This window comes from Euprymna scolopes, chromosome 31 (assembly GCF_053919585.1).
Source record: "Euprymna scolopes isolate OS-2025 chromosome 31, ASM5391958v1, whole genome shotgun sequence".
In the NCBI taxonomy this organism is placed as follows: Eukaryota; Metazoa; Mollusca; class Cephalopoda; order Sepiida; family Sepiolidae; genus Euprymna; species Euprymna scolopes.
In genome coordinates this window covers 66,685,126-66,712,260 of record NC_136512.1, presented here as the reverse complement: position 1 = coordinate 66,712,260, position 27,135 = coordinate 66,685,126, and the positions used below count along the sequence as shown (strand labels likewise).

General features: G+C 33.7%; 1 protein-coding gene across 4 annotated transcripts in view; it reads left to right on the top strand.

Annotated features, from left to right (window-relative positions):
* The window catches only part of LOC145255782 (mechanosensitive cation channel TMEM63B-like), a 190,510-nt gene that overhangs the window by 127,221 nt on the left and 36,154 nt on the right, over positions 1 to 27,135 (top strand). For all 4 annotated transcript variants that reach the window (XM_080114452.1, XM_080114451.1, XM_080114454.1 and 1 more), the window contains 7 exons: positions 6,010 to 6,135; positions 9,149 to 9,302; positions 10,564 to 10,670; positions 14,362 to 14,448; positions 15,667 to 15,723; positions 20,010 to 20,172; positions 21,537 to 21,642. In XM_080114452.1, the coding sequence (XP_079970578.1) occupies positions 6,010 to 6,135; positions 9,149 to 9,302; positions 10,564 to 10,670; positions 14,362 to 14,448; positions 15,667 to 15,723; positions 20,010 to 20,172; positions 21,537 to 21,642 (800 nt within the window). The remainder of the gene's footprint in view (positions 1 to 6,009; positions 6,136 to 9,148; positions 9,303 to 10,563; positions 10,671 to 14,361; positions 14,449 to 15,666; positions 15,724 to 20,009; positions 20,173 to 21,536; positions 21,643 to 27,135) is intronic.

The window sequence follows — 27,135 nt, the reverse complement described above, 5'->3', positions numbered from 1 at the left end:
ACACCCAAAAATGTCAAAAAATTAAGGAATGGTACCATATTGGTAGAAGTACAAAATAAAAAACAGGCCAAAACTCTACTTCAACTACAAAAATTGCATGAAACGAACATCAAAGCTTATCCACACCAAACACTAAACTACTCCAAAGGAGTCATAAAAAACCAGGAAATCTCCGTCTGCACAACAGAAGAAATCAAAACAGAACTAAAAAACCAAGGGGTCACAGATGTAAAAAGAATCACATTTAAAAAAAAAGGAGAGGTAATATGTACAAACACTTATATACTAACATTCAATTATCCTCAAATACCAGAGACCATCAATATAGGTTATGAAAGAATGAAAATAGAACAATACATTCCAAAACCTTTACAATGCTACAACTGCCAAAAGTTTGGACATAATAAAGACCAATGTCTAAGATTCTTCACATGTGGAAACTGCAGTGAAAAAAACCCAGACCACGATGAAGAAGACTGTCCAAATAAAACCAAATGCACAAACTGTCAAGAAGAGCACCACTCTCACTCAAAACAGTGCAAAATATATAAGCAAGAGAAGGAAATAATAACAATCAAATATCAAAAAAACATAACCTTCCAAGAAGCCCGCAACGAAGTCACAAATCGCACCAAAAACTCATATGCCACAATAACCCAACAAGCAAACAAAATGTACAACTACAATGAACTAAACCTTGCTCCAGAAATTGCAAACCTAGCAAAAGAACTAAAGAACATACTTGAAGAATTAAAATCCTTTTTATCAGAACTGAAAATAAATTTTAACAGCCAAATAAAAGTCAGAAACGAACAACCCAGTATAAAAGAAAACGAAACAAAGGAAATCAGAAAAACTTCCATCAATATTGAGGAATCAATCTCTAAAGAAATGAAACCTCCTCAATTATCAAAACGTGAAAGATCCAAGTCACTAACAAGGACAAAAACAGATGTTAAAAATAAACACACAACAACAGGAAAAATGGAAATAGAACAGAACAACAAAAAAACTACCCCCCAAAAACAAAATGACAAACAAAAAACAGAATTAGTATTAATTGAAAATGAAAATAAATTTGAACTAGTTGAAACTGATCGCCAAGAAAGACAGTCAAGGCAAAGTAAATCTAAAAGTCCCAGACCAAAACCCAAAAAAAGCCTCTCACCAGAAACAAGAAACAGACCATCCACTTCCAAAGCGATGGAAATTGATGTAGGATAAAAACCACTACAGAAATCAGACAGATTTAAAAAGAAAAGCAAAATTGAAAACCTATCTATGGAAAACCTCACAAAACACAACAAAACAACATTTCTACAATGGAATTGTAGAGGACTAAGATCTAACCATGAAGAAATGCTAGAGATCATCAAGAAACAAAACCCCTCGGCAATCTGTCTACAAGAAACGCTGCTCAAAGAAAACCACGGCTATAAATACAAAGAATATAATATGTATGACAAAACAAGCACATCAACAACAAATAGACCAATTGGAGGAGTATCTATACTAATTAAAAAAACTATACCTCACACAATCCTCCAATTAAATACCGAACTTCAAGCAATAGCAGTAACAGCTAATCTATACCGGAAAATAACAATATGCTCAATATACATTCCACCAAATCAGCAAATAAACAAAAAAGAAATAGATATACTGATCAAACAACTGCCACCCCCTTACATAATAATGGGAGATTTTAATGCACACAGCAATCATTGGGGAAATAAGCGAAATAATAATAAAGGTAATATAATAAACGAAATATTATCATTAACAAACTTATGCATATTAAATAATGGCAAGAATACCTACATGCACCCAGCCAATGGATCCATGTCTGCAATAGACCTATCAATTTGTACCCCATCCATCTATATGGACTTTCAATGGGATGTATTGGAAGATCAACATGGAAGTGATCACTACCCCATTCTACTAGAAAGTAATCAAAAAATACCAGAAGAAAAAACTCAAAAATGGAAATTACACAAAGCTGACTGGGAAACATTTGCCAACCTATGCAAAACAGAAATAAATGAAAACATTTTAAAAAAAGAAAAACCACTAAAACATTTTACACAAACATTAAACAATATTGCCATCAAAACAATACCTAAAACTTCAACACACTCCACCAAAAAAACAAATCCCTGGTTTAATGAAACATGCAAAAAAGCTGTCAAAGAAAGGAAAAACACACTTAAAAAGTTCAAACAAAACCCTACAGCAACTAACTTACAAAAATACAGAGAGATGCGCGCCAAAGCAAGATATACCATAAAACAGAGTAAAAAAACTTCCTGGAGAAACTACATTTCACAACTAAATAACCAAACACCAACTAAAAAAACATGGAATATAATAAGAAGAATTGCAGGAAAAGAAACACAGAACACCATAAACTACTTGACTAAAACTGATGGAACAAAATGCATAAACCAAAAAGAAATAACTAATTTATTAGCTGAAGAATTCTACAAAAATTCATCAAATAAACAGTATTCAGCATCATTTCAAATTTACAAAGAAACGTCAGAAAAAGAAAAACTTAATTTTACAACTAGTAACAACGAAATATATAACATACCATTCAGCATAAAAGAATTGAAAAGAGCAATAAACAAAAGCAGAAATACGACTCCAGGCCCAGATGACATACATTACCAATTCCTAAAGAAATTACCAAAAACATCTCTCAAAATACTACTTAACATATATAATAAAATATGGGAAACTGGAGACATACCAGAATCCTGGTTTGAATCCACCATTATACCAATTGTCAAACCGAATAAAAACCCAGCTAACCCTACTAGTTACAGGCCTATAGCCCTTACCAGCTGTCTTTCCAAAACTATAGAAAGAATGATCAACTACCGCTTAATGTGGTACCTGGAAAAAAATAACCTTCTATCGAAATACCAGAGTGGATATCGACAAAAACAAAGTACGAATGATCAAATAGTACGACTGGAATCCTTCATTCGAGACGGTTTTGTGCGTGGACACCATGTGGTGGCTGTCTTTTTTGACATCCAAAAGGCATACGACACAGCATGGAGATATGGAATTTCAAAAGATATCCATAATATGGGGATAAGAGGAAATATGGCAAAGTTCATACATAACTTCTTATCTCACAGATATTATAAAGTGCGACAAGGAAATACACTATCAGACCAATATGAACAAGAAACAGGAGTACCACAGGGAAGTGTATTATCCATCACATTATTCCTAATAAAAATGAATGAAATAGTACAAGCGGTCGACACAGGATTTGAAAAGTCACTATTTGTAGATGACTTTTCAATTGCCTATTCTGCTCAAAATATGTCTACAATAGAAAAAAAAATACAACATAGTTTGAACAAAATAGAAAAATGGACTGACAAAAATGGATTCAAGCTAGCCAAAGATAAAACTGTTTGTGTCCATTTCTGTAGAAAGAAAAAATATCATCCAGACCCACAACTCCAAATACAGGGAAATCCAATCCCAGTAGTACAACACACAAAATTTTTAGGTGTCATACTAGACAAGAAACTAAACTTTAATGCACATATCAATGATCTAAAGCAAAGATGCCTAAAAGCATTAAAAATCTTAAAAATAATATCTAAAACAAACTGGGGAGCAGATCAAGACACAATGCTAAAAATATATCATGCACATATTCGATCAAAATTAGATTATGGATGCATCATATACAGCTCTACCTGTAAATCTTATCTCCAAAAATTAAAAACTATACAAAACCAAGGATTAAGACTTAGTCTGGGAGCATACCGAACATCACCCATGGAAAGCCTATACATAGAAGCCAAAGAACCTCCTCTACATTTAAGATGGCAGAAATTAACACTACAATATGCAATAAAACTACAAAGTAATCCAAACAATCCAACATATGAAAAAACTTTCAACCTGCAATATACAAACTTCTATACCAGCAAACCAAAAAACATACCCTCCTTTGGACATCGTATCAAAAACACAATAACTCAAATTAATAAAGAACCTAATATCATAATCGCACACACAGTAAGTAACAGACCACCATGGACCTTAAAAAATCCAAAAACTGATCTAACCCTCACTAAATACAAGAAAAATAATACAAACAACTTAATAAATAGAAGCCACTTTGGTGAGCTTAGAGAAAAATATTTAGAATACAAAGAAATATACACAGATGGATCCAAAACAACAAAAGGAACAAGTGCAGCATGTACCGATGGACAGATCCATCTCCAAACAAGACTTCCCATTGATGCATCAATATATACAGCGGAACTACAGGCAATCAAAATGGCACTTGAACTTATAAAAAACAATAATGGGAAAAAGTTTATTATATACATTGACTCTTTGTCATGCATCTTAGCTCTAAAAGGAGAAGAACTCGAACACCCTTACATAATCGACATAATGAATGAATACAATGAAATTAGCGAAAAAGGGAAAAAGATTATCCTAGCCTGGATACCAAGCCATGTTGGTATACCAGGCAATGAAAAAGTTGATAAACTAGCCAAAGAAGCTATATATCAAAATATAAGAAACATCAAAATACCATACACAGATTTCAAAAAAAAAATAATAGAATACAACAAAATTAAGTGGCAAGCAGAATGGGATACATGCACCCAAAATAAATTGCATGAACACCAACCTACAATCAAAAAACAAAATAAAATAGTAATGAGAGGACGAAAAGAAAACATCGTTCTAAACAGAATTAGAATTGGACACACCAAACTAACACATTCACACTTAATTGAAGCAACAGAAAAACCGAAATGCACATTCTGTAACCAACAAATGACAATAAAACATATATTAACAGAATGCCGGAAATACAAATCTACTAGAGACAAATATTATATAGCAAATGAAATCAAAGAACTGTTTCATAAGATAACACCACACCAGATCATCAAATATTTAAAAAAAATACAACTTTTCAAATTATTATAAATAATGCTGATAAAACTCTGAAAGCAACCAAAAGTTTAAAAACACAAAACAATATAATAATTAAAAATTTGTATAAACCAAAATTAAAAAAAAAAAAAAAACTGTCTAAAATCAATCAATGGTTTGGCATTAAATGACCCACAGTGGTTGATATGCCGTAAAACACCAATAAACCAACCAACCAACCCAACAAACAGAAGAGATAAACGATGCCCATCAATACGCACCCAAGCAATGTGGTATCCAAAACAAAACTGGCTCTCAAACAATAAGACTGTCTATTTTTATTTAACCAATTTGAACTCCCAACAGTATCTAATTTGCATAATGATTGCCTTATAAATTAACCCATTCTGGGTTCATGTTTCTTACAGCTGGTGCATGCTAATCATGACCGCTTGAATTCCTCTGTCTCTTTCACCTTATAAGAGATGTACTTTGAATTTTGAGAATGCGTCAATTATTGGCCAAAATATTTCCTTTACAAAAGGTGTCAAATTTATTTTGAACACCTTGTACTTTCTTTAGGTGCTTATTTAGAATTACACATAGTGAAAAAAACAAAACAAAAGACAGAAAAATCTTCATGATGTTTGCACTCGTCATAAAATAAAGATGTCATATTCCAAAATCATGTAAATTAATCTAGTAGTTTTTTTTTTAACTAAGAAAATCAAATTTTATGACGATGTAAGATTTGGATCAGCCATGTTGAATAAATAAGAGGGAGACAACTCAATTCGAACTATCAAGATCAAAATCAGCTTTATAATGGATACATTTTAGTGTTAAAATTGCTAAAATTTGTAACTTTTTATTTTCTCGGTTTAAAAAAAAAACTACTTGATCAATTTACGTGATTTTTTTTCGAATATATTTTTGTTTCATAACGAGTATGTACATCAAAGATTTTTCTGTATTTTTTTTTTTTTCAGATAGATATAATTCTGAATAAGCACCTTTCTTTTTTTATTATTATTTTATTAATCTAAGGTGTTATTTTATTTTATTTTTTTTCAGAATTTACATAGATTTTCAAGCCATTTGTAAAGGAGTTCATAATTCAGCTCCTTCCTCCGTCAGCCAAGAGCTCGATGTTGCTTATTGGCAAGTGCGCTATGCCCCATCGCCAGCCAACATTCATTGGTAAGTAAAACAAAACTTATATCAACAGAGATTCACTATTATACAGGGTGTCCCAAAAGAAGCTGACGGATTTTAAATTTGATTAATTTCCTCAGTATTTAAGTTATGCTTACCAATTTTCATATATAGGTAGAGGAGCCTCTCCGTGATTTTTTGAGATATAGTAAGATATCATAGTCTACTTATTCTAATTTTATTTACACAACTTAATCTAGGCTATGTTTTTCACAAGGTCTAATTTTATTTATGAAAAATGATGTTACTGAAATGTCCACCATTTTCATTTTCACACTCTTGTGCTCTCATCAGGGCATAGTCCATTGTCATTGGCTGAAGCTCTTGCACCAATTGAATTTTATATGGAAATTTGCCCTCTTCATGAAGCATTCTGTGAAGAGATGATCGAGAGACCCCAATTTGACTTGATCTCCTTCTTACTGATGTGGATGAATCCTCGGCCACACTCTCTGCTAATCTCTGACGATTCTCATCACTTCTTGCCGTACGAGGTCTACCAGATTTGGAGAGGTCACATACAGACCCTTGCTCATGGAATCGAGCCATCACAGCTTTTATTGCATTGGGAGTAGGGGAATTTCTTGTATTGAAGTTTCGTCGAAATTCTCTTTGAGTTTCTGATATTGACTCCTTCAATCGAAAATACGACTCTACGATAAATATCCGCTCCTCGGTGGTGTAACGACTCATGATGACCTTGGAAGGTTTACTCTAGATGATCTGAAAAAATAAAAGAAAACTATAAAAAATTAAGAAAGTTATGAATTTTTTTTTTTTTTTTAACCATCAACTTCTTTTGGGACACCCTGTACTATATGTTGTAACCAAAATTGTTGTTTTTTAGTCTTCAGGGTTATTTAGATTAATCAGAAAATTATTCTCATATTTGGTGTTATCTGCACATTTTGATCGATGTAACCTTTAACCTTCGTCGCCATGTTTTGGCAGGAAAAAAGAGGGTAGTACTGCACTCTAAGGTTTTGAATTTTTGGATCTAGTTGGAAGTAAGCTTACTCAAGTTATAAATATAATATATAATGATGGATTTCATTAAAATTGTAATCATAAGTTAAAAATTATATTCCCCCAAGGTTCCTTGATAATTAAATTATCTTTATACTTCATATAAGCTTACTTCCAACTAGATTAAAAAATTTGAGATCTTAGAGTGCAAAGATACCCTCGTTTTTCCTGCCAAAAAATGACGACTTTAACACCTGATGAAGGTCAAAGTTTACATCAACCATAATGTTGTGTAGATAACACTCAAGATGAGAACAATTGTCTGCTTAATCTAAACATTCATACCTCATCTGAAAAATGCAGAACTCTTCAGGATTATATTATTTTATTTGGTGACTGTTATCGTCATCTTCATTGTTGTTGTTGCTTCACCACGCTTCAGTCAACTATTCCTGTGGCCTTTTTCGGGTGGTTAACAGGAACGGAATAGGAATGCTGAGTCTTGTAACTGTATCCTCAGTAATTACTGCCTTCCATAGTTGTTGTTGTCTCGTTAGGTTTTGGCTAACTAATCTTCTGGCCTGGTTTGGGTAGGATTGAAACCGTGATTTTCAGACAATGCTCACTTGGAACCGTAGAGATTCGATGCCTTTATCCACTGTGCCACGGACCCCGAAAGGCAATCAATGTTGGAATTTTTGGTCTTATAAATCCAAGTTTTTATTCTCATCTGGTCTTCCATTGTCGGGTCTGTACTTCAAGATGAATAAAATAATTTGGTTTAATCATGTAATTGTGTTTGTTTTTATTATTTTTTAAATTTATTATACTGAATAGTTTATTTCTCTAAAGTTATATTTTTCAAAGTTGGAATTCAAAGTTGGTTTAATTTGTTTTATGGCATCTATACTATTTATAGCTTATTTAATGCTGAATAAAGTTGTCAATCGAAATACTAATGCAGAATAATTATTTTATATTGTTTTTCTGTATAAATAAAACAGATTTATGTCTGTGTGTCTGTGTATAAATATTTAACCAATAAACTCTTAAACTACCAGTTACATAACACTGAAATTAACAGGAAATAGTAATCGTACACCAAGGATGATTTAGGGGTAAAACCTTTGGATGGTTGAATTACGTATGCAGAAATATGTCAGCAAGTTGAAATGCAAACTGTTCATTTCAACTTGCTCACATATTTCTGTTACTTTTGCAAATGTGCAGATTCATGCATAGCTTGAAGTGATTTAATTTTAAATATTTTTTATTTATCTCTTGATAGCTCAAACGATAGAGAATGCAGCTGGAGTGCTAAATGTTTTGGTTTCAATTCCAGCTGAAAGCATCCAAGCAATGTTTTGTTTTTTTTTTCTTTTGAAATCGGTATTATATATAATATTCAATAGAGAATTGGCTCTATAATTATAAATACAAAATCTGCATGAAATAAAATATATTTAAGCATATTTTATGACTGGGTAAGCCCCCTTTCCTCCTCCATTTGTGAAAAATAAAATTTAAATTAAAGTTGTTTTTTTTTTTTTTTTTTTTTTAAATTCTAAGATTTTGAAGTTCAAGATTTTTATTGGATTTTTGTCTCTAAACTGTTTAGATTTTTCATGTATTAGTATTTCCCCCAGCTTTGTTGTAAATCCTAACAGTCTATTAGTATATTTCTGATGGCATAAGATTCTTGGCACGATATACACATTGAAGACTCTTCATTTTCCATGTTTGTAAATAATATATGTAGCCATGGTTGCAGAAAAAGAATTATTTGTTTGTTTTAGTTTATGGTATATTAACCATCTATAGGTTATCTAATGCCGAATAAATATACACATTCGTGGCAGGTAAGATACACAGAGACCTTCTGGACCCCATTGTGACATCAAAATGTGCTGTTTGGTCTTTTATCCATATGTTATTGCTATGGAACCAAATTTTTTTTTTTTTTTTTTTTTTTTTTCAGTGTTTTATTTAAAACACATGAAAATTTTTTTTTTTTTTTCTCATTTCTTTTCAGGGAAAATCTGTCCATTTCACTTTGGAAATGGTGGCTCAGGGCCCTTGTGATCAACACTTGTCTTTTAATCCTTTTGTTTTTTTTAACAACCCCTGCCATTATCATGAATCAACTTAATGAAATTAATTATCAAAAAGCATTTGCCGAATTGCATGTGAGTATATTTTATTAAAAACATCAACATGTATAAGGATTAAAAACTGAATATGGAATGAGTTGATAAGCATGGAAACGAACTAATAAAAAATATAGGCACAGAAAACGTGTTGAAAGCATTCATGAGCTCTAGTGTTTGGATTTGTAAGATCAAATCTTCATCATAGCAAGAAGATTTGACCTTGCAAATTTTCATATTATCATGGACACTTTAAACATTTCTGTGTCAATATTTTTATTTAGGCCTGGACACCATTTTCTAAAGGTAGTCTTATGAGGAAGCAGTTTTTGTTTGTTTTTGTTCACTCAATGGTTCACTTCCGGCCATTGTGTAAGTAGCTAACATGTTTTTATTGAACTAATTTTTTTGGTAAATGTTTTACCTAAACTTATTTAAACACAAAAATAAAATTTAATTATGGATAAAAACAGAAAGGATGATTTTTTTTTGTGATTTTTTTGCCTTTTTATTTCTGAAAAGAAAAGGCTTAAGAGGAAATAAAAATATAAATTTAAAAATAAATTATGAAAACGAGTTTGCTGAAAATGTGTGCAAGAAAAAATACTGAATTAATAAATCAAACACATGATTTTACTGTTTAAATTAATGCACGGCTGCTCCTACTGATTCTCTATTTGTGTCATAATTAGGCATGACAAATGGCTCCTTTTCATTTTTGTCTTTTCACTAAAAGTCTTTGTAAAAAAAAAAATCTTGATTTTTTTTTTTTTTTTTTTTTTTTTTTTTTTTAGATTTAGGGAGAATATTTTTTAAAAATAATATGGCTCAAACATAAAAAGAAAAAAAACATGTTCCCTTGAGTTATAAGAATTTTAAAAAAATATTTGTTTACTTTTTTTTAAATTGTAATTTTTTTAAATAGTTTGTTTTCAAATAAATGTTTACCAAAAAATAACAATGAAAATAAATATATCAACAAATTATTTAATTTTCCCAAATCTCAACCTGTCGGGGGGGGGGGGGCAATTGTTTATATTTTACAAAGATTTTTACCAGAAAAAAAAAACAGCATACCAGTCCATTTAAATTAAAATCTGTTGGTTCTTGTTTTTAACATAAGAATCCCAGGTTGGTCGAATGACATGCCTAAATCTCACACAATTAGAAAATCAGCAAGAATCATTTATCATGCCTTGTTGTACATTTGTCATGCATTAATTTGTTGTACATAATTAGTAAAATCTTCTAAAACAAATTCAGTATATTTTCTTATATTGCATTTCTTGTCATCACACAGAATCAACTGCTGGTCCAGTTTGTTCCCACTGTTCTCATTTGGACATTTTCTGCTCTCCTGCCCATCATTGTATATTACTCAGACCAATACATTGGACATTGGACAAGGTACGTCCATGTTTGCGTTTTTAATTTGATTATTTGAATATTGTCTCTTAGAATTACTATTTTTAGATTGATTTCTTGGTGCTTCTGCAATATAGTGGATGCATTTCAGGTGAAAACACTATTATGTACTTATGTGTCATGTTGAAATTAGTATGAACTCCAAAAATTACAAGAAATGATTGAGTAGAAAAATAATTGCAAGTAAAAATATAATTTATTGAATAATATAGTTTTATCATATGTTTTAATGTGGAACCAGTTCTTTTGTGACTAATTCTATACGACAAACTGACTTATCTCCCTTACTTTCAATTAAAATCAACAATTTCGAAATATAAAATGTAACACGTGTATGATTTTTTTTGTAAAAACTAGATCTAGCACATTTTCTATATGATCATTTTTCCTAATTTTTTTAACTATACTACTTTTAACATGACACAATTTTTTTTTTTTTTTTTTTTAGCAGTAAGCATTCAGCATGCCCCCACCCCCCAATGATCCCTCAATCATTAATAAAATTCAAGATCCTTTCTGCAATTTAACCATATTTGACATGAGTAAACTTCAATCTATCCCTGAATTGTCTACCAACTTTCAGTTGTCAATATCCTACAGCATTCCTAACTATGGACACACCGAGTCCATGGCTGAAGATCGCAGCCGCTGGAGAAGAGTTGTAAAGGTACGCACCAAGAGGAGTGAAAATAGGAGAAACCAGCAGTAAAAAGATAACGGCAAAAGGCTGTAACAGAGCTTCTGCAACCAAGCACCACCTACATCTGTGGCATCTGCAACAAAGCCTGTTGATCCAGGATAGGCTTGCACAGCCACAGCAGATGCTGCAATTCAGCAACCAACTAATCTGTGGCATAGAACTCCATTATCTCCTGAGATAGATGGATGCCAACAACAACAACACTTGAATACAATAACTCTGACATGCTCCTGCCACTTCCCTGATCTCTAATTTTAGCTGTGATGGCCTTCAGTTTAGAAATAATCTGAGGATTGTTTTGATAGACAATATCTTTGGAATAATCCTACAGATAAAAGTTTGGGTGGTTAAGATTCGGTGGGTATGAAGCTTTTCTACTTTCTACTCATGAAACGATCACCATAATCTATAAGTAAAAGGAGACTACAACCAGCATGTGCAATGTAAACAAATTTATATAATGGATAGTTTTTTTTGTGTTTGTTTTTTTTTACATGGAAATTACTCTAGACAAAGCGTGAAGCCACTTGATGTAAGAAGTTAACAAGAACGAAAGATGGTTATTGCAAAGAGAGGATATGCCTATTGGCCTTAGTCTTGCAAAGACTAAGGCTATAAGTAGGAGGAAAACAGTCAGCAAGAAGAGTTCGACAGGCCTGTTTTTCTTAAAAAAAAAAAAAAAAAAAAAGAAAGAAAAAAGAAGCTACAGGAATAGGAAGCTGTATTAAAATGAGATATCAAAACAGCAAATTGGCAGAGACACTAGACCAATGATTCAAAATATCTGGAACAAAAAAGCAAAGAATAGATCAGACAATTCTAAGGAACACATGCCATAATAGCGTTTGTAGAAAAGACTGAGACTAACAACATCACGTCTGCGAGAAAGAGATTTCAGAAAAGAAGAAAGAGTGAGGGAGCCAATTAAATTATGGATATGTTTCTACACCTTATCAAGAACTTTCAAATGGAACAGAGATTCAATACTCAAATATCTTCAGTTTGATTAAGTTTCTAACAATTCCCAGTTGCTTTTAAACATGGTGGATGTATAATTATTGGATTAGTGTGTGTGTTGATGAATTAGTATTATGGTGGAATCGAATAGTCCTATAAAGCAATAAATCTGGACAAGACTCCGAAACCAAGGATGCCAGAAAATCCGTATCACACCTGTATTATAATTTTGTTAGTTTTTATTGTTAGTTCTTTTCTTTTAATTGAAAAAGAAAACCAAACAAAGCAAAAACATGTATATTTGTTTATTTTGAAAAGTTAGAAAACCACATAATGTAATAATTTTTTTATTAAAATCATTTTTTTCCTTTTTTCTGAGTCTTTCTTTGTTCGTCATCAGCAGCAGCATCATCATCATATGAACCCAAAGATTCTATTGTTCACATTGATTTCCTTGATATTTTTCTAGTCAGAATTTTTTCTAGAATACATCTGGTACTTACGGGAGGGACCACGTGAAGGTTGCCAGCATCCTCAGTGAAAATAAATTTTGTGGAACAAACTGGATTCAAACTCCAAGCACCCAGGTCGTCAGTCTGTGTTGTTAACTACGTGACCACAACCATCTCCCCTTTCTTTGTTAGAACAACATATTTATAGAAGAAGACTTAGTGTTTTGTTTTGTTTTCTCTTCATTTTGTTGGTATTAACCCGAGGGATCGACCCCTCATGGAAAGAGAAAAGTATGCATCTGGTGTTGTTTACAGTTGCTGGAAGTCTGACTCTGATTAAGGCAAACTTTTAACAGTTTAGTATCAACAAAATGAAAATGAAAAAAAAACACTGAGTTTTCTTGTATGAATACGTTGCTTTAACATCGAAAGTCTCAAACTAAAGAAAAAATGATTTAAAAAAGAATATATAACATTAGTCGGTTTCTAAATTTTAAAATTAAACTTGTGAAATAATGTTTGCAAAAATGACTAATTTTCTATTTATCTATATTTGTATTTTTTTTTTTTTTTTTTTACATGGGGGTCACCACTTATCAAGACCCAAAGGCCACTCAGGGATAAGGGTTATTGCGTGTACAGTAATCAATGAGATAGTATTGTAGTAATCATTAGTATTGGGGGTTTTGATAGTGTCTTACTTAAGGGGGCGGTTTGTCAGGAGTTTATGTTGAACTTGAAGACGTCCAAGTTGTAGTCAGGAGGGAAACAGACAAGCGGCAGAGAGTTCCACTGGCGTGCAGTTCTAAGAAAGAAGCTTTGCTCATGGAATCTACGTTTGGATTTAGGCACAGATAAAGAGTGGGGAAAATTATTAACAGTAGTTTCAGCCAGACGGGTGTTTCTTGTGAAAGATTGGTGAGGTGAGGACGAGGGATTGGAGCTCAGACGAGCACCTGCCATGGAAATAACGATAAAACAAAGACAGGCTCGCAACGTCTCTTCTGTGGGAGAGAGGTTGCAGGGAAGAGAAAAGGGCATCCCCCACTAAACCACAAAGTCTATTTTGTACTCTGTCAAGGCAGGATAGGTTGTTTTTAGCAGCTCCTGCCCAGATGTGGCAGCAGTACTCCATCCTTTTTCAATTCATCTATATTTGTATACATATTATTTGGATTCTTCAGACTACTGTTCTCATTTTTTCACAACATTTCGGTCAATGTAACCTTTGACCTTCTTCAGGTGTATCTTGTTGAACTCTGAGAATGTTTCTGTAAAATTCTGGAATCTGCACAGAATTTCAAATGGAACGCTTTATTTACTTCACAAGGATGGCATGCTAACATTCCATCAGCCATGACTGGATAGAGTTCCTAAGTAATTCGCAATTGTATTTTTACGTTATCCACACTGAGGATTGAACCTTCAGAAGAATACCACTTTACAATTAAATTTTTCCAAGTATTCTAACCATTGCACCATGGGAGTCCAAATAATATGAATAACCATTCCTTCTCTCAAAACTTCAAAAACGTTGCATTTTTATTATTTCAATCTTTTGTAGGAGTGCTGAGCACCATGCAGTTATGAGAAAAACTTTTATATTTCTTGTATTCATGGTACTTATTTTGCCATCCTTAGGTCTCACCAGGTAAGTTTTATCAATAATTTTATTTCTTTGTCTACTTTATTTTGTTAATTTGCATATTGTAGATTATTAAATTTAATTCTGCACTTTTCCAAATGGATTGTTAACTATTCTGCACTTTTCCAAATGGATTGTTAACTATTCTGTACTTTTCCAAATGGATTGTTAACTATTCTGTACTTTTCCAAATGGATTGTTAACTATTCTGTACTTTTCCAAAGTGATTGTTAACTATTCTGCACTTTTCCAAAGTGATTGTTAACTATTCTGCACTTTTCCAAAGTGATTGTTAACTATTCTGCACTTTTCCAAAGTGATTGTTAACTATTCTGCACTTTTCCAAAGTGATTGTTAACTATTCTGCACTTTTCCAAAGTGATTGTTAACTATTCTGCACTTTTCCAAAGTGATTGTTAACTATTCTTCACTTTTAACTAACAACTTTTGGGGTTAAGTTCGACACTCTGTTAAAGTTCGCTACTCCAAATGTGGCACACTACTGTCAAAACTCATTACTCCAAAACTCTACACGCTGCTGACAAAGCTTGCTACTCCAAAATTCAAATTCAACCTAGTCTCTGAAAAATGGGGCTTCTTATCGAAAGTGGAAGCACTTCATTTGCATATGAGGTCATGAGATCACAAATATATAAAGAGAAGCAGCAGCAATTTTTTTCTTTTTTCCTTTATTCTTTTTGTCTACCACCAAATATTACAGACTGCACAAAATCAGGTTTGTACCAATTTTTAAAACATTTAATTACACATATTAAAATTTTTTAAATTTCAATTCAATTTATTTGGCAAAAGATAAAGCAATTGTGCTTCAATTGACATGTAGGAAAAGGGTGGTAGAAATTTATACAGAAAAAGGATACAGTAGCCTAGTAACTGTGCAAATTCACTTGGAATTATTACATTGTTTGTGCATTTATTACCTCCCTTGGAAGTTTGGTGTAGCAAAGTCTGTCTGGTGTGAAACAGTGGTGTAAACATATTGTCAGAACTAAGTTGATTTTAAATTTTGAAGTAAATAAATGTTTATTTAAAATAAAATTCTCCATTGTATTGATTTCTTAAACTTAGAAATTCCAGTTCAAATTTATATAATGCCTACATCAAGGAAAAAAATGTCTTACATCAAGGAAAAAAAAATCTAATTAAAATCATTTTGTTAATCTATTTCAAATATTAATGGATGTTTTATCTTTTTATTTCCAGTGGCAAAGCATTATTTGAATGGGCAATAAAGGACAAACAACATCGCTATAGATGGCAGTAAGTTTTTTTAATTTATTTTATGGAAATCACTCAGGTTGTGTGAAGATATTGGCTTCCTGACCTATAATGCACCAAACATTGATATAATTGTTTGTTTGTTTTTTTTCTTTCCTTTTGAAAAAGTCTATCATATTTTGCTAAGTCAAAAACAAAAACCGATTTTCCTTTACAAAACAGCCAAACCAAATAAATATTTCAAGATATAAAGAACTTGAGGCATAAAACTAAAAATTACTGGATTCAGCATTAAATAATCTGAAAAGTGTTGATGTGCTGTAAAACGGAACAACCAACCAGACAAGATATGATGCCGCTTGATGTAAGGAGCTATAACAGGAACAAAAGATAATTATCATTGGTTTTGAAAAAAAAAAACAAAGCTATAGATAGAAAGAAAGCAGTCAGCAGAAAAAGATTTCTACAAGCTTGCAGTTCTTGGAAAGAAATTACTGAAATAGGAAGTTTTATTACAATGCGGTATGAAAACAATGACTTGATTAAAATCACTAGACAAATTAGTCAAGCGAGTTATCTCCTATGTTTTTTTTTTTTTTTTTTAGATTGTTTTCAAAATGGTGGAAAAGACAGCAGCTCTTCTGTTACTTGTGGAATATGATTCTCTTAATTAAAAACTAGTCTGGGTGCGTGCCCAGCGTTGCTCGGGTGTTTGGAGGTGTATGTTGAACAAAAAAAAAAAAAAAAGTTGTAGCAGGCAGGCTCGAATCCGTACCGTAAAAGGAGGAAAAGAAAGTGAAAAAATAAATGTGACGCGTTAGCTGCTGCGCCCATCACAAACCAGAAGTGACATTGGTTTAAATTAAGGCTAGACAATCGAAAACAGGCGATTACTTCTGAAATTATCGATGAAAAAAACGACCTCTCCCTGTAGGGAATCCCGAGAGGGTTACTATTCTCTCTGCTCCCTACATCATAAGATCTACGATTTGCAAACGCACATCGTTTCTACATTCATTTTGATCGACTTTTGTAAAATTGACCCTATTCTGTCCTTTCGCGTATTTGCTCGTCTTTTTCGTATAAATAAAGCGAAACTTATCAAAGCAAAGTCGTCAGCGGCCTTTCATGCCAGGACGTCTTGAAAGCAATTAGCTTTGAACAATGTTGGGAAAACCCTTCATATCAGACAATTATTATTCTTCATTTGAGAGTTCCCCCTTTTTCGGGGGAGCTTGGTTTCCCCAACATCGTGGGGAAACAAATAAATGAAACAGCTGAAAGCTGAACTAGCTCATTCACTTAGCAAGTCAACCTTTTGATTGACATCACTAAATTTGAACGCTTTTCACTTCCTATGGCTTCATAGCATAGCGGTAAGATGTCACATTTTCTTTCTCTTTCTTTTCCGCCTTCGCGTCACAGGTTCGAGTCTGCCTGCCTGCCTATTAACACATTTTATTTTTTTTTGTGCTCAACACACACCTCCAAACACCCGAACAACGCCGGGTACCCTCACTAGTCAAATATAAGAAGAAAATCTCTGTACTTTATAAATTATATTAGTCATTATAGTTTTCATAATTAGGGGCAGCCATGGAAAATAAAAGTACTTTGCCTTTAAAACAAAAGGTATATCAGATTTGAGTAGTTTATGAAGGACGGGTATAGATCTTTCTGTACCTCTATGTATCTTTCTAATAGGGTTTTCAAAACGAAAATTGTATTTCGTGTACCCTTATCAGTCGTGAAACCGTTCTGTTCATGAGCCATGTCAGAGAGTTAAAGATCTTTGGCCATTTAATGCAGGCAGACAGCTTGGAAAAAAAACTTGATGTGAGGAAAAATCGCTGGAAAAAAAAGAAAAGGAAGACAACGAACAAAGTCTCAACAGGGTCATTGATCTCATCAAAAAGACTGAATGCAAAAGGGACTAGAAAGCCATGATCACCAATGTCTGCAATAACAGACCTGACCTGAAGAAGATAGTGAAGCATGCACGGTCCCCCATGAGTGCACAGTGAACAAGGCATAAAAAAAAATGTTCAGCATCCCCCCCCCCTCCAATTTAGCCCCAAAAGTCCCCAGGGGATGTCAAATCCTGGTGAAAATTAACAAATGGTGCAGTTTTAGACCTTAACAAATTTGAGTTCTGCACCATGCAAAATAAAGAAATGACTAAGTTCATTATTTGCCTCCACTCCATTTAGCCCCAAAAGTCCCCAAGGCCTTAAGATAATGAAATTTGAATTCAGCACCATGCAAAACTGCTAAATAGACATACACAGAAAATTTTGGACAAATATGGTAAAATAGTCTAAAAAATGTAGTGTTTTTATTAGCCCTAAAAGAGCCCCTGGGGCACACCCAAGAGTTATCACAAAGTATAGACAAACAAAATTATATAGAAATCAGTTAGTTACAACTTTTCAGAAAGTTTTATGAAAATCCAAAGCATCAATTTTTTTTTTTAATAAGCAAAAAAGTGTCAATTTTAGCCATTTTAACTCAAAAGGCATCCATATGAGGGCAAAATCAGTTCTGTTACTTTTTTACTCATATCATGTTTAATATTTGTGCAAAATTTTAAAAAATTCCAAGGCGTAGTTATTGAGAAAAGTGCGGACTGACAAACGGACAAGGGTGAATTTACAGGTCCACCCTCTCTTTGTCAGGAGACCAATAAAAAAACAACCAAAAATCAAGGAATTATTCAATCTTAATGAAATTTTCAGTATTAATTAATAAATAGATGCATTTAAATATAAAGTATTTATTTTATTTGAAAAAAAAAAAACTTAAGCGACAAAATGTTTTTAATGCCTATAGTCAAAAGTTGACCACCGTTTACAAAATGATTACATTCTATTCTGGAGATGCAAAAATAATATTATATATATATATATATATATATATATATATATATATATATATATAATATAAAATTGAAAATAATTGTGTGTATAAAGGCATACATTTTGAAGGTTAAAAGCAACGCATTTTTTTTTTTTTTTAAACAAATTTATTTGTTTACATCAGATATATTTCGATGTAGTGGGCCAGGTTATCTCAATAATTCATAAGAATCTTTCACTTAGTGATACAAGCACCAAGTGAAAGATTGTTTCAGCAATCTGTCCCACTATTGGGCCACATCCTTATCAATGAAGAGTCTGTTGTATTCAGTTATCTCCTGTGTTTTTTTTGTTTTGTTTTGTTTTGTTTTTTTAGATTGTTTTTGTTTTAAGATTGTTTTCAAAATGGCAGACAAAACAGCTACTCTTCTGTTACTCATAAAATTTGATTTTCTTATTTAAAAATAAAGCTACTTGATCGATTTATACAACTTTTTAGAATATGATATTTTGGTTTCATCACAGCTACATACATTATACAGATTTTTTTTGTTTAATATAGAGGAAACTCTGGACACTAACCAATTTCTTTTTCATTCATACATACGTATGGCAGTTTAAGTCTGATCCTATTTTGGCTTAGTTTACCCTTAATTATTAAACTCTAAATTATAATCCTTTGTCTCATACATAAAGTCATGGTAAACAGTTTCTAGATGTGTTAATCAAGGCTTCATTATCAAATCTGTTTAACCATTAAAGTCTGTGCTTTATTTATGAACCAGTATTTATAAAATGTGCTTTATTTATGAATAAGTATTTATTATAAAATGTGCTTTATTTTTGAACCAGTATTTATAAAATATACTTTATTCATGAACCAGTATTTATAAAATGTGCTTTATTTTTGAACCAGTATTTATAAAATATACTTCATTCATGAACCAGTATTTATAAAATGTGCTTTATTTTTGAACCAGTATTTATAAAATTTGCTTTATTTTTGAACCAGTATTTATAAAATTTGCTTTATTTTTGAACCAGTATTTATAAAATTTGCTTTATTTTTGAACCAGTATTTATAAAATGTGCTTTATTTTTGAACCAGTATTTATAAAATGTGCTTTATTTTTGAACCAGTATTTATAAAATGTGCTTTAGTTTTGAACCAGTATTTATAAAATGTGCTTTATTTTTGAACCAGTATTTATAAAATGTAGTAAATTTACTAACCAACATTTATAGAATGTATTACATATACTAACCAGTAATAATAAAATGTACTACATATACTAACCAGTAATAATAAAATGTACTACATATACTAACCAGTATTAATAAAAAGTACTGCATATACTAACCAGTATTAATAAAAAGTACTGCATATACTAACCAGTATTAATAAAAAGTACTACATAGACTAACCGATATTTTTTGTTGTTTTGTTAATTGCATTTATCTCTTTTCTTTTAGGTGCATTTTTGTCGCTGGAAATGGTGCTTTCTTTGTGAATTATGTGATAACCTCAGCATTTATTGGTACTGGACTAGAACTGATGCGGTTCTCAGAGTTGTTCAATTATTGTATACGCATCATGTGCGCTCGATCTTCAGCAGAAAGGACTGCTGTTCGTAAGGTATATCATGACTTTTGTCTAATGAAAAAGAAGAAATCCCCAATAACATGTCCATGTACCGTTTGTTGTGGATAAAAAGAATAAATGTTATTAGCACTTTTGTTTCAAATGACGGATCATATCAATTTTTTTTTTCTGAGTGATTAATTAGAAAAGTTTTATTTTCAATTTTTTTTTTTTTTTTTTTTTTTTGTGAGAAGCTTTAACTTTGTGAGTGGATGACCGGATTTAAAAAAAAAAAAAATGTATTTTTTTTATTATTGCTTTTTAACCCCAAACAAGGTACAGTGCCACTTTGATGTAGGGGGTTTCTATTTGGGACATAACTTGCAAGAATACTTTGTAGGGAGTTGAGCAGAAAGATGTCTGATCACATGACACTTGAATTTCTGCATGTCAGTAAAGTTGGGGAAGCAAGGACTCTAGAGGGAATGCCAAAGTCTAGCAATCCGAGGAAAGAAACTACTAAAGTAGAAAGCTTTCCAGCATTTAGGGATCGCTACTACGTAGGGGTGGGACTTTGCTGCTTGTCAGTGTATTTACATCCAGGGGTCCATGGGTTTGTAGATTGTCTGTGCACCTTCCATTAAAATACTTGTAAAACAGGTACAGGGATGCAACATTTCGTCGATGGGACAGAGGTTGGAGTCTGGTTGACAGGGCGGGCTCTATTAGGTTGCGATTCTTTTTCTTTTCTTTTTTTTTTTTTTTTTTTTAACTTTGTCTAGGAGTGAAAGGCTAGTAGCAGATGCACCAGCCCAAATGTGGCAACAATGCGCCATACATGAGTGAGTAGTGACCTTGTAGCAATACAGGATACTTTAAGGCATAAGTAACTTTCTAGAACGTTATAGAGAGTCCACCTTAAATGAAAATGTTTATATGCCATAAAACAGACAGTAGAAAGTGGACCTTGAGTTTACTTCTGGTGACATTGTAAATCCTGTTTTCATTATTTTGTCCTTTAGTCCTCACATTCCATGAGTGATGTTTCTGACAAAGGGGAAAGAATTGCTGTTTTCCGGGGTTGAATCTATCCATATAACATTTATCATTAGCTGTCCTCTAATTTAATTTTTAATCATGAAGTAGTATTTATTTATTTTTTTTACATAAAGTGGCTTCATGCTTTGTCTGGAATGATTTAAAAAAACAACAAACCAAACCATCCTCCCACATGTGTACTCAGTGTCTTTCTTTTAATTTTGAAATTGATTAGGTTTATTTCAGAATTTTTTTTTTTTTTTTTACTGAGCCCATGAAATTTTAAAATCTATCTCAATTTTATCTTTTCATTTTCTTTTGTTTTTATAAAATTGGCTGCTTGCATCCTTAGTTAATAAACTTTTTTTTTTTTTTTTCAGGCTGTGATTTGGGAATTCCAGTTTGGTTGTCAGTATGCATGGATGCTGTGTATCTTTTCTGTGATAGTCACTTACAGCATACCATGCCCCATGGTTACTCCGTTTGGTAAGTATCCTCGACATTTGAAGAAAAACATTTTTTTAAAACACCTATTTTATTTTGGATTATTCAAACTATTATTCTCATCTTGGATATTATTTTTCACGTTTCGACCAATGTAATTTCTTTTCATTTTCACCCTAAACAAGGCACATTGCCACTTTGATGTAGGGGGCTACTATCGGGGACATAAGTTGCAGGGATACTATGTAGGGAGTTGAGCAGCGAGATATCTGTTAACATTACACTTGAACTTCTGAATGTTAGTACAGTTGGGAAAGCAGGAACTCAGAAGGGAGTTCCAAAGTCTAGCAGTTCTGGGGAAGAAACTATTAGAGTAGAAGTTTTCTTATATCTAGGGATCTCTACTGTGTAGGGGTGGGATTTTGCTGTTTGTCAGATATTTACGTCAAGAGGGTACAAGGACTTGTAGCTCGTCGGAGCATTCACTATTAAAATACTTGGCGAACAGGCAGAGGGATGCAACATTACATCGATGGGACAGAGGTTGAAGCTTAGATGATAATTCAGGATCTATCAGGTTGGCGACTCTCTTCAGAACCCTGTCCAGGAATGTGAGATCAGTAGCAGATGCACCAGCCCAAATGTGACAACAGTACTCCATACATGGGCGAATGGTGACCTTGTAGAGATACAGGATACTTTTAGGCATAAGTAGCTTTCTAGCACGGTAGAGGGAGCCCACCTTCTTCGCAGAAGCCTTGGCAATGCTCTCAATGTATCTGTTCCAGCTCATGTTCCCTGTGAACATGCACGAACGTGTATCTAATCAAATTCTATAATCTATACAACTATTTTAAACCTGACATAGCAATATGGGAGAAAAGAGAGAAAGTAGCAGCCCTAGTTGAAGTTAGTACCCCTAATGAAACTAGCTTAAACAGAGCTGAGAGGGAGAAGACAAAGTATCAAGGTCTTATGTACAACATAAAAAGAAATTAGAATCTTAGGAAGATCTCTCTCATTCCAGTAATCATAAAAGCTACCACACTCATGAAAAATGATGACATGCATTCAAGAAGATGGCAGGTTTCAATAATGAAACAAATGCCACACAGAATTGGAAAGTGTGAATCATCTGGTATTAAGTTGCAAAGTTTTGGAGGACAGCTACTACACAGCGAGACATGATGGAGTATGTAAGTACCTCCACTGGACCATCTGTAAAAAATTAAGCTGCCAGTTTACCAGCGAGTCCTGGGAACATCAACCTGAAAGAACAGTTGGAAATGACTTATATACCATACATTACGACCATGTAATTCCTACAGCCACCTATGTTGAAAATGCTGCTGTCAAACCTGACATAGTTATATGAAATAAGTCGGAGAGAGTGGCAACCTTGGTTAAAGTGAGTGTCCCTAATGATGGAAGTCTGAAAAGAGCTGAAAGGGAGAAACAGACCAAATATCAAGGTCTCGTGTATGATGAAAAGAAACTGGAATCTTAGAGAGATATCAATGATACCAGTAATTATAGGTGCCACAGGGCTTATGAAGAAGAACTTGAAGTCCTACCTAATTAATATTCCTGGTGAACTAAGTGTAAAAGAGATCCAGACAATTGCACTTAAGGAAACAACGAGGATACGAAAAAGAGCGCACCTGGTGCTACCAGATCAGGCTGTCTAGTGGCTTCCTGAGACAAAATGCACCTTCTGTTTTTGCTTTCTATTCTCTTTTGTAAAACTTAATTATGTTCTGCAAAAACAAAAACAAAGCCCCCTTCCCCCTTTTTTTTTTTCCTTCCCTACTTCCCAACCCCGTCAGTGGGGCATTAGAATACACCGACTGTCCTCCTGCAGAGAGTAAAAGCCTCTCAAAGGGGCCACCTGTTGGCCGTGGATGGCAACCCGTAATGATTCTGAAAAGGATCCTGGTGGCTGAGCAACTGATATCTAGGGAAATTAAAGATATCAGTTGCAACACTCCACTTTGGCCTCGTACAAGGCTAGACGGGCGGTCGGAGGGGCCCGAACCGATCAATCGGCTAGTTACGTCAAGCCCTAACACATCTACTTTTCTATCAATTTCCTCTAAACCGTAACAAATACAGTTCTACCCTATACTACTAGAAACTATATACATTTTTTCCCCTCTTTTTCATGTGTTAAAAGGTGGTGGCTAGGGTCAAATGTGCCAAATGATTAAAGTCATGACATGGCTATATAGTGCTGGAAGTTACCACAAATGACTTGTATTGTGTAACTAAAGGAATATGGGTGCTCATGGCTCCCATTTGGGACATGTATACTGTTTATGTAGCCCTGGAATAACAAGGCGAATGGGTTTCTCCCTTAACATGCCCCAATATTGGACTCTGAGATGGGTGGGGAGCATAAACAATGAATTAAAATATATATATATGGCTAAGTATAAAAACTCCAAGCGCCAACACATCGACTTGGATAGTTCAGATAATGAACTACATCAAACATTCTCAAAATTTATTGTATTGGAATCCACCGAAGAAACCAAAATAACTGACTTATGACCGTTTATTATGCATAAAATTATATCAGCATATATTACCCCAAAAATGTAAAAACTTTAAAAAATAAAACCCTACTCGTGGAAGTGGAAAGAGAAAAACATGCCGTTAAACAAAACTAAAAAAAATAAAAAGTAAAGAGCTCTCAGTTGGTTTCAATAAAAAGTAAGGGAATATTAGCAACTGGTTTGGCTGCCCCATACCCAGCATTACAATCTTCAAAGCAAGAAAATGATAAAAAATAAAAGAATTTTAAAAACTACCTGATGCATATACCCAGTTAACCAAGTGCAAGAAAGATCCAAACCATTGTTTAAAGGGACAGTTAAAATCCTTAAAATATCTCTCATTTTAAGTGTATTAAATAGCAGGTGAGTGTCTGGCATCCAGTAGGATGTACCATCCACAGCAAAACAAAAAGAAAAGAAAAAGAGAGAAAATTTCGAACTGAGCCCTTCATATAATCCATGGGATAGATTGTTCTCATTTCATCAGCCATGGGTAGAAATCTTAAATAAACAATGTTTATTTTATTCTTACTTAGTATATCTGCCTGTAGTAAGGACTGAACCATCAACCTCCAGAAGATTGCCGCTTAGAACTAAGTGTCAACACTTTATCCATTACATCACATGTCTATGTAGATTACAGACAATTTTAGTATAATTTTTTTGTTTTTGTTTTTTTTTTAGCTTTTTCTTTTGTTTTTTTTTAGCTTTAAACGTAATCTTGTTTTAGATGTGCAGTATTAATACTTATTAATTTACTTTTTCTCTTTTATTATTTCACTAATGTGATTTCTATGTATAATTTGTGTGTGTGTGTGTGTGTGTGTATATATATATATATATATATATATACATCCATACATGTGTCAGGTCATGTCATATACTATTGGTACCATGTAACCCAGTACTACCTGCCTCATGGTCGGGTCACCAGTGACTAAACTGGTTCCCCCACCAGACTTGTTTGGTGAGGAGGGTGGCTAGTCTCCCTGAAGGATTAAAACACGAGACCTTCTAAAGAGCGAATGAACCCTTTTTCGGGATCAACGGCCAACTAGCACCGTGTGTGTTGGGGTGGAGAGGGCTCCCATAAGCCGTGGTGAAAGCAACCTTTCTAGGAGAAGCAAATCTCTGATTTAAAAAAACCATAAAGCGGGAAACCAGCACCTGCATTAGGCTGGTCTGCAGTTTAACTTGTTGTTGGCTATCTTGCTCTTGCTTGTTGCTGAATCTCAACATTTTGAACTGAGAGAGAGACTTAGCTGTCGTACAAAGCTAAGACTCTGTAACATCATCTGTGTATAGATACTCCCTCAGACATTTGTCTATTAAAATGGTCCTGTGGCGATGGAAGTCATTTTTGGGCTCATGGACTTTAAGTGTCTGAGGGAGTGGCACTCGTCTGACAAGACGTTGCAATCATTATATATATATATATAATGTACACCTATAGGCCGGTCATTTGCATGTGACCGACCCATGTGTTACACTAAATGTCCTGGAAATGGTCCATGTAGGAAGATCTGTCGATTAGACATCTTTCTTTCTAGGTGAAGAGAAAAGCATACCTGAGATGTTGAGTCTAGCTGGCTCGTTCTTCTCCCCGAATGACGTCTTCTTCCTTGAGGGTTTGACATGGTTGGAATCTTCTTCTCCAGGTCCGCTTTGTTTATTAATGTAGACATTTAAGGTAGACACAAAAAACGACGCACGACACAATGGTAATGTATGAGAAATATAATTAACTATTTATTCTTTTTTAAAAGAAAATATTACAATATTTTTACAAAAACAATTTACAAGTGATAATTAACTTTCACAATTAAAACTAGCTAACCTTAACTTATTTACAGAGAGACAAAAATACATGCTCACCTCATGGCTGTTCGGACAAAAAGAGATTGAGAAAAGAAAGGCAATTGTGGAATTGCATTCTGGTTGCTTATTTATCCGTCTGCCTACAGCCAAATCACCTCCTAACATGCAGGGGGTGGGGTGTTAACAACCACCACAAAGGGAGCACTAAGATATAGTGCCACACACACACACACACACACACACAAACACACAAACACACAGTTGTCTTGTTTCAGGCTGACATACCAAGCCTGTTTGCTATTCTAACTCGGAGACACTTGCGTTGGCTTGGTCATGTGTGCAGAATGGAAGTTGGTCACATACCAAAGTGTATTGCAAGCTGGTCTCTGGAACACGGCCAATTGGGCGACCAACTTTGTGCTACAAGGACAACTGCAACAGAGACCTGAAGGCTTGTGGCATTCAGCCACAAGATCTCGAGTCAGTCGTCCAATCGCACAGCCTGGCGAACAAAGGTAAAGGACGGCACCAATTAGCAGAAAAGAAGAGAGAAAGCCAATGTGAAGAAAAGAGAATCCACAGGTGAGAGAGGATACAGTCCACCCCTGCCTCCCCCACCATCCCTACTGTTAACTATGACTGCTGCAACTGCCAACGTAGCTGCAAATCTAAAATTGGAATATTTAGCCACAGCAGACCCTGTAGTAAACCAAACTAGGTGCAGAATGCCATTGTGTCAAGAGACAGGAGGTTGCCATCGATGCACATATATATACAAACACACACACACATAAAGTGCCCCTTACTCTTGAGTAGAGCTCTCGTAAAAAAATCACCAACTGCCACTAGCTAAAGGTATTGCTCAGTGATAAAAAACAATTAGAACATTCTGGCAATTGACAATGTTTATATCGAGATTTCGCTTACATTCAACAGATGTTGTATGAAAGTGTCGGAGTTAGAAGTGCCGACTGTCAACTCGACAGTCAAGTTTCAATCTCGGCTTGAGACATCTATTTATTTAGCCGCACTGAAGAGCTGTGATACAGCAAAACAGTCTGCTTGTGGATATGTATTAGTGATGATATGATTCAATATTTTACCCAATTGCCATACAATTACTGGTTACAATACTTTTAAAACCTCTTGATATTATCTATAG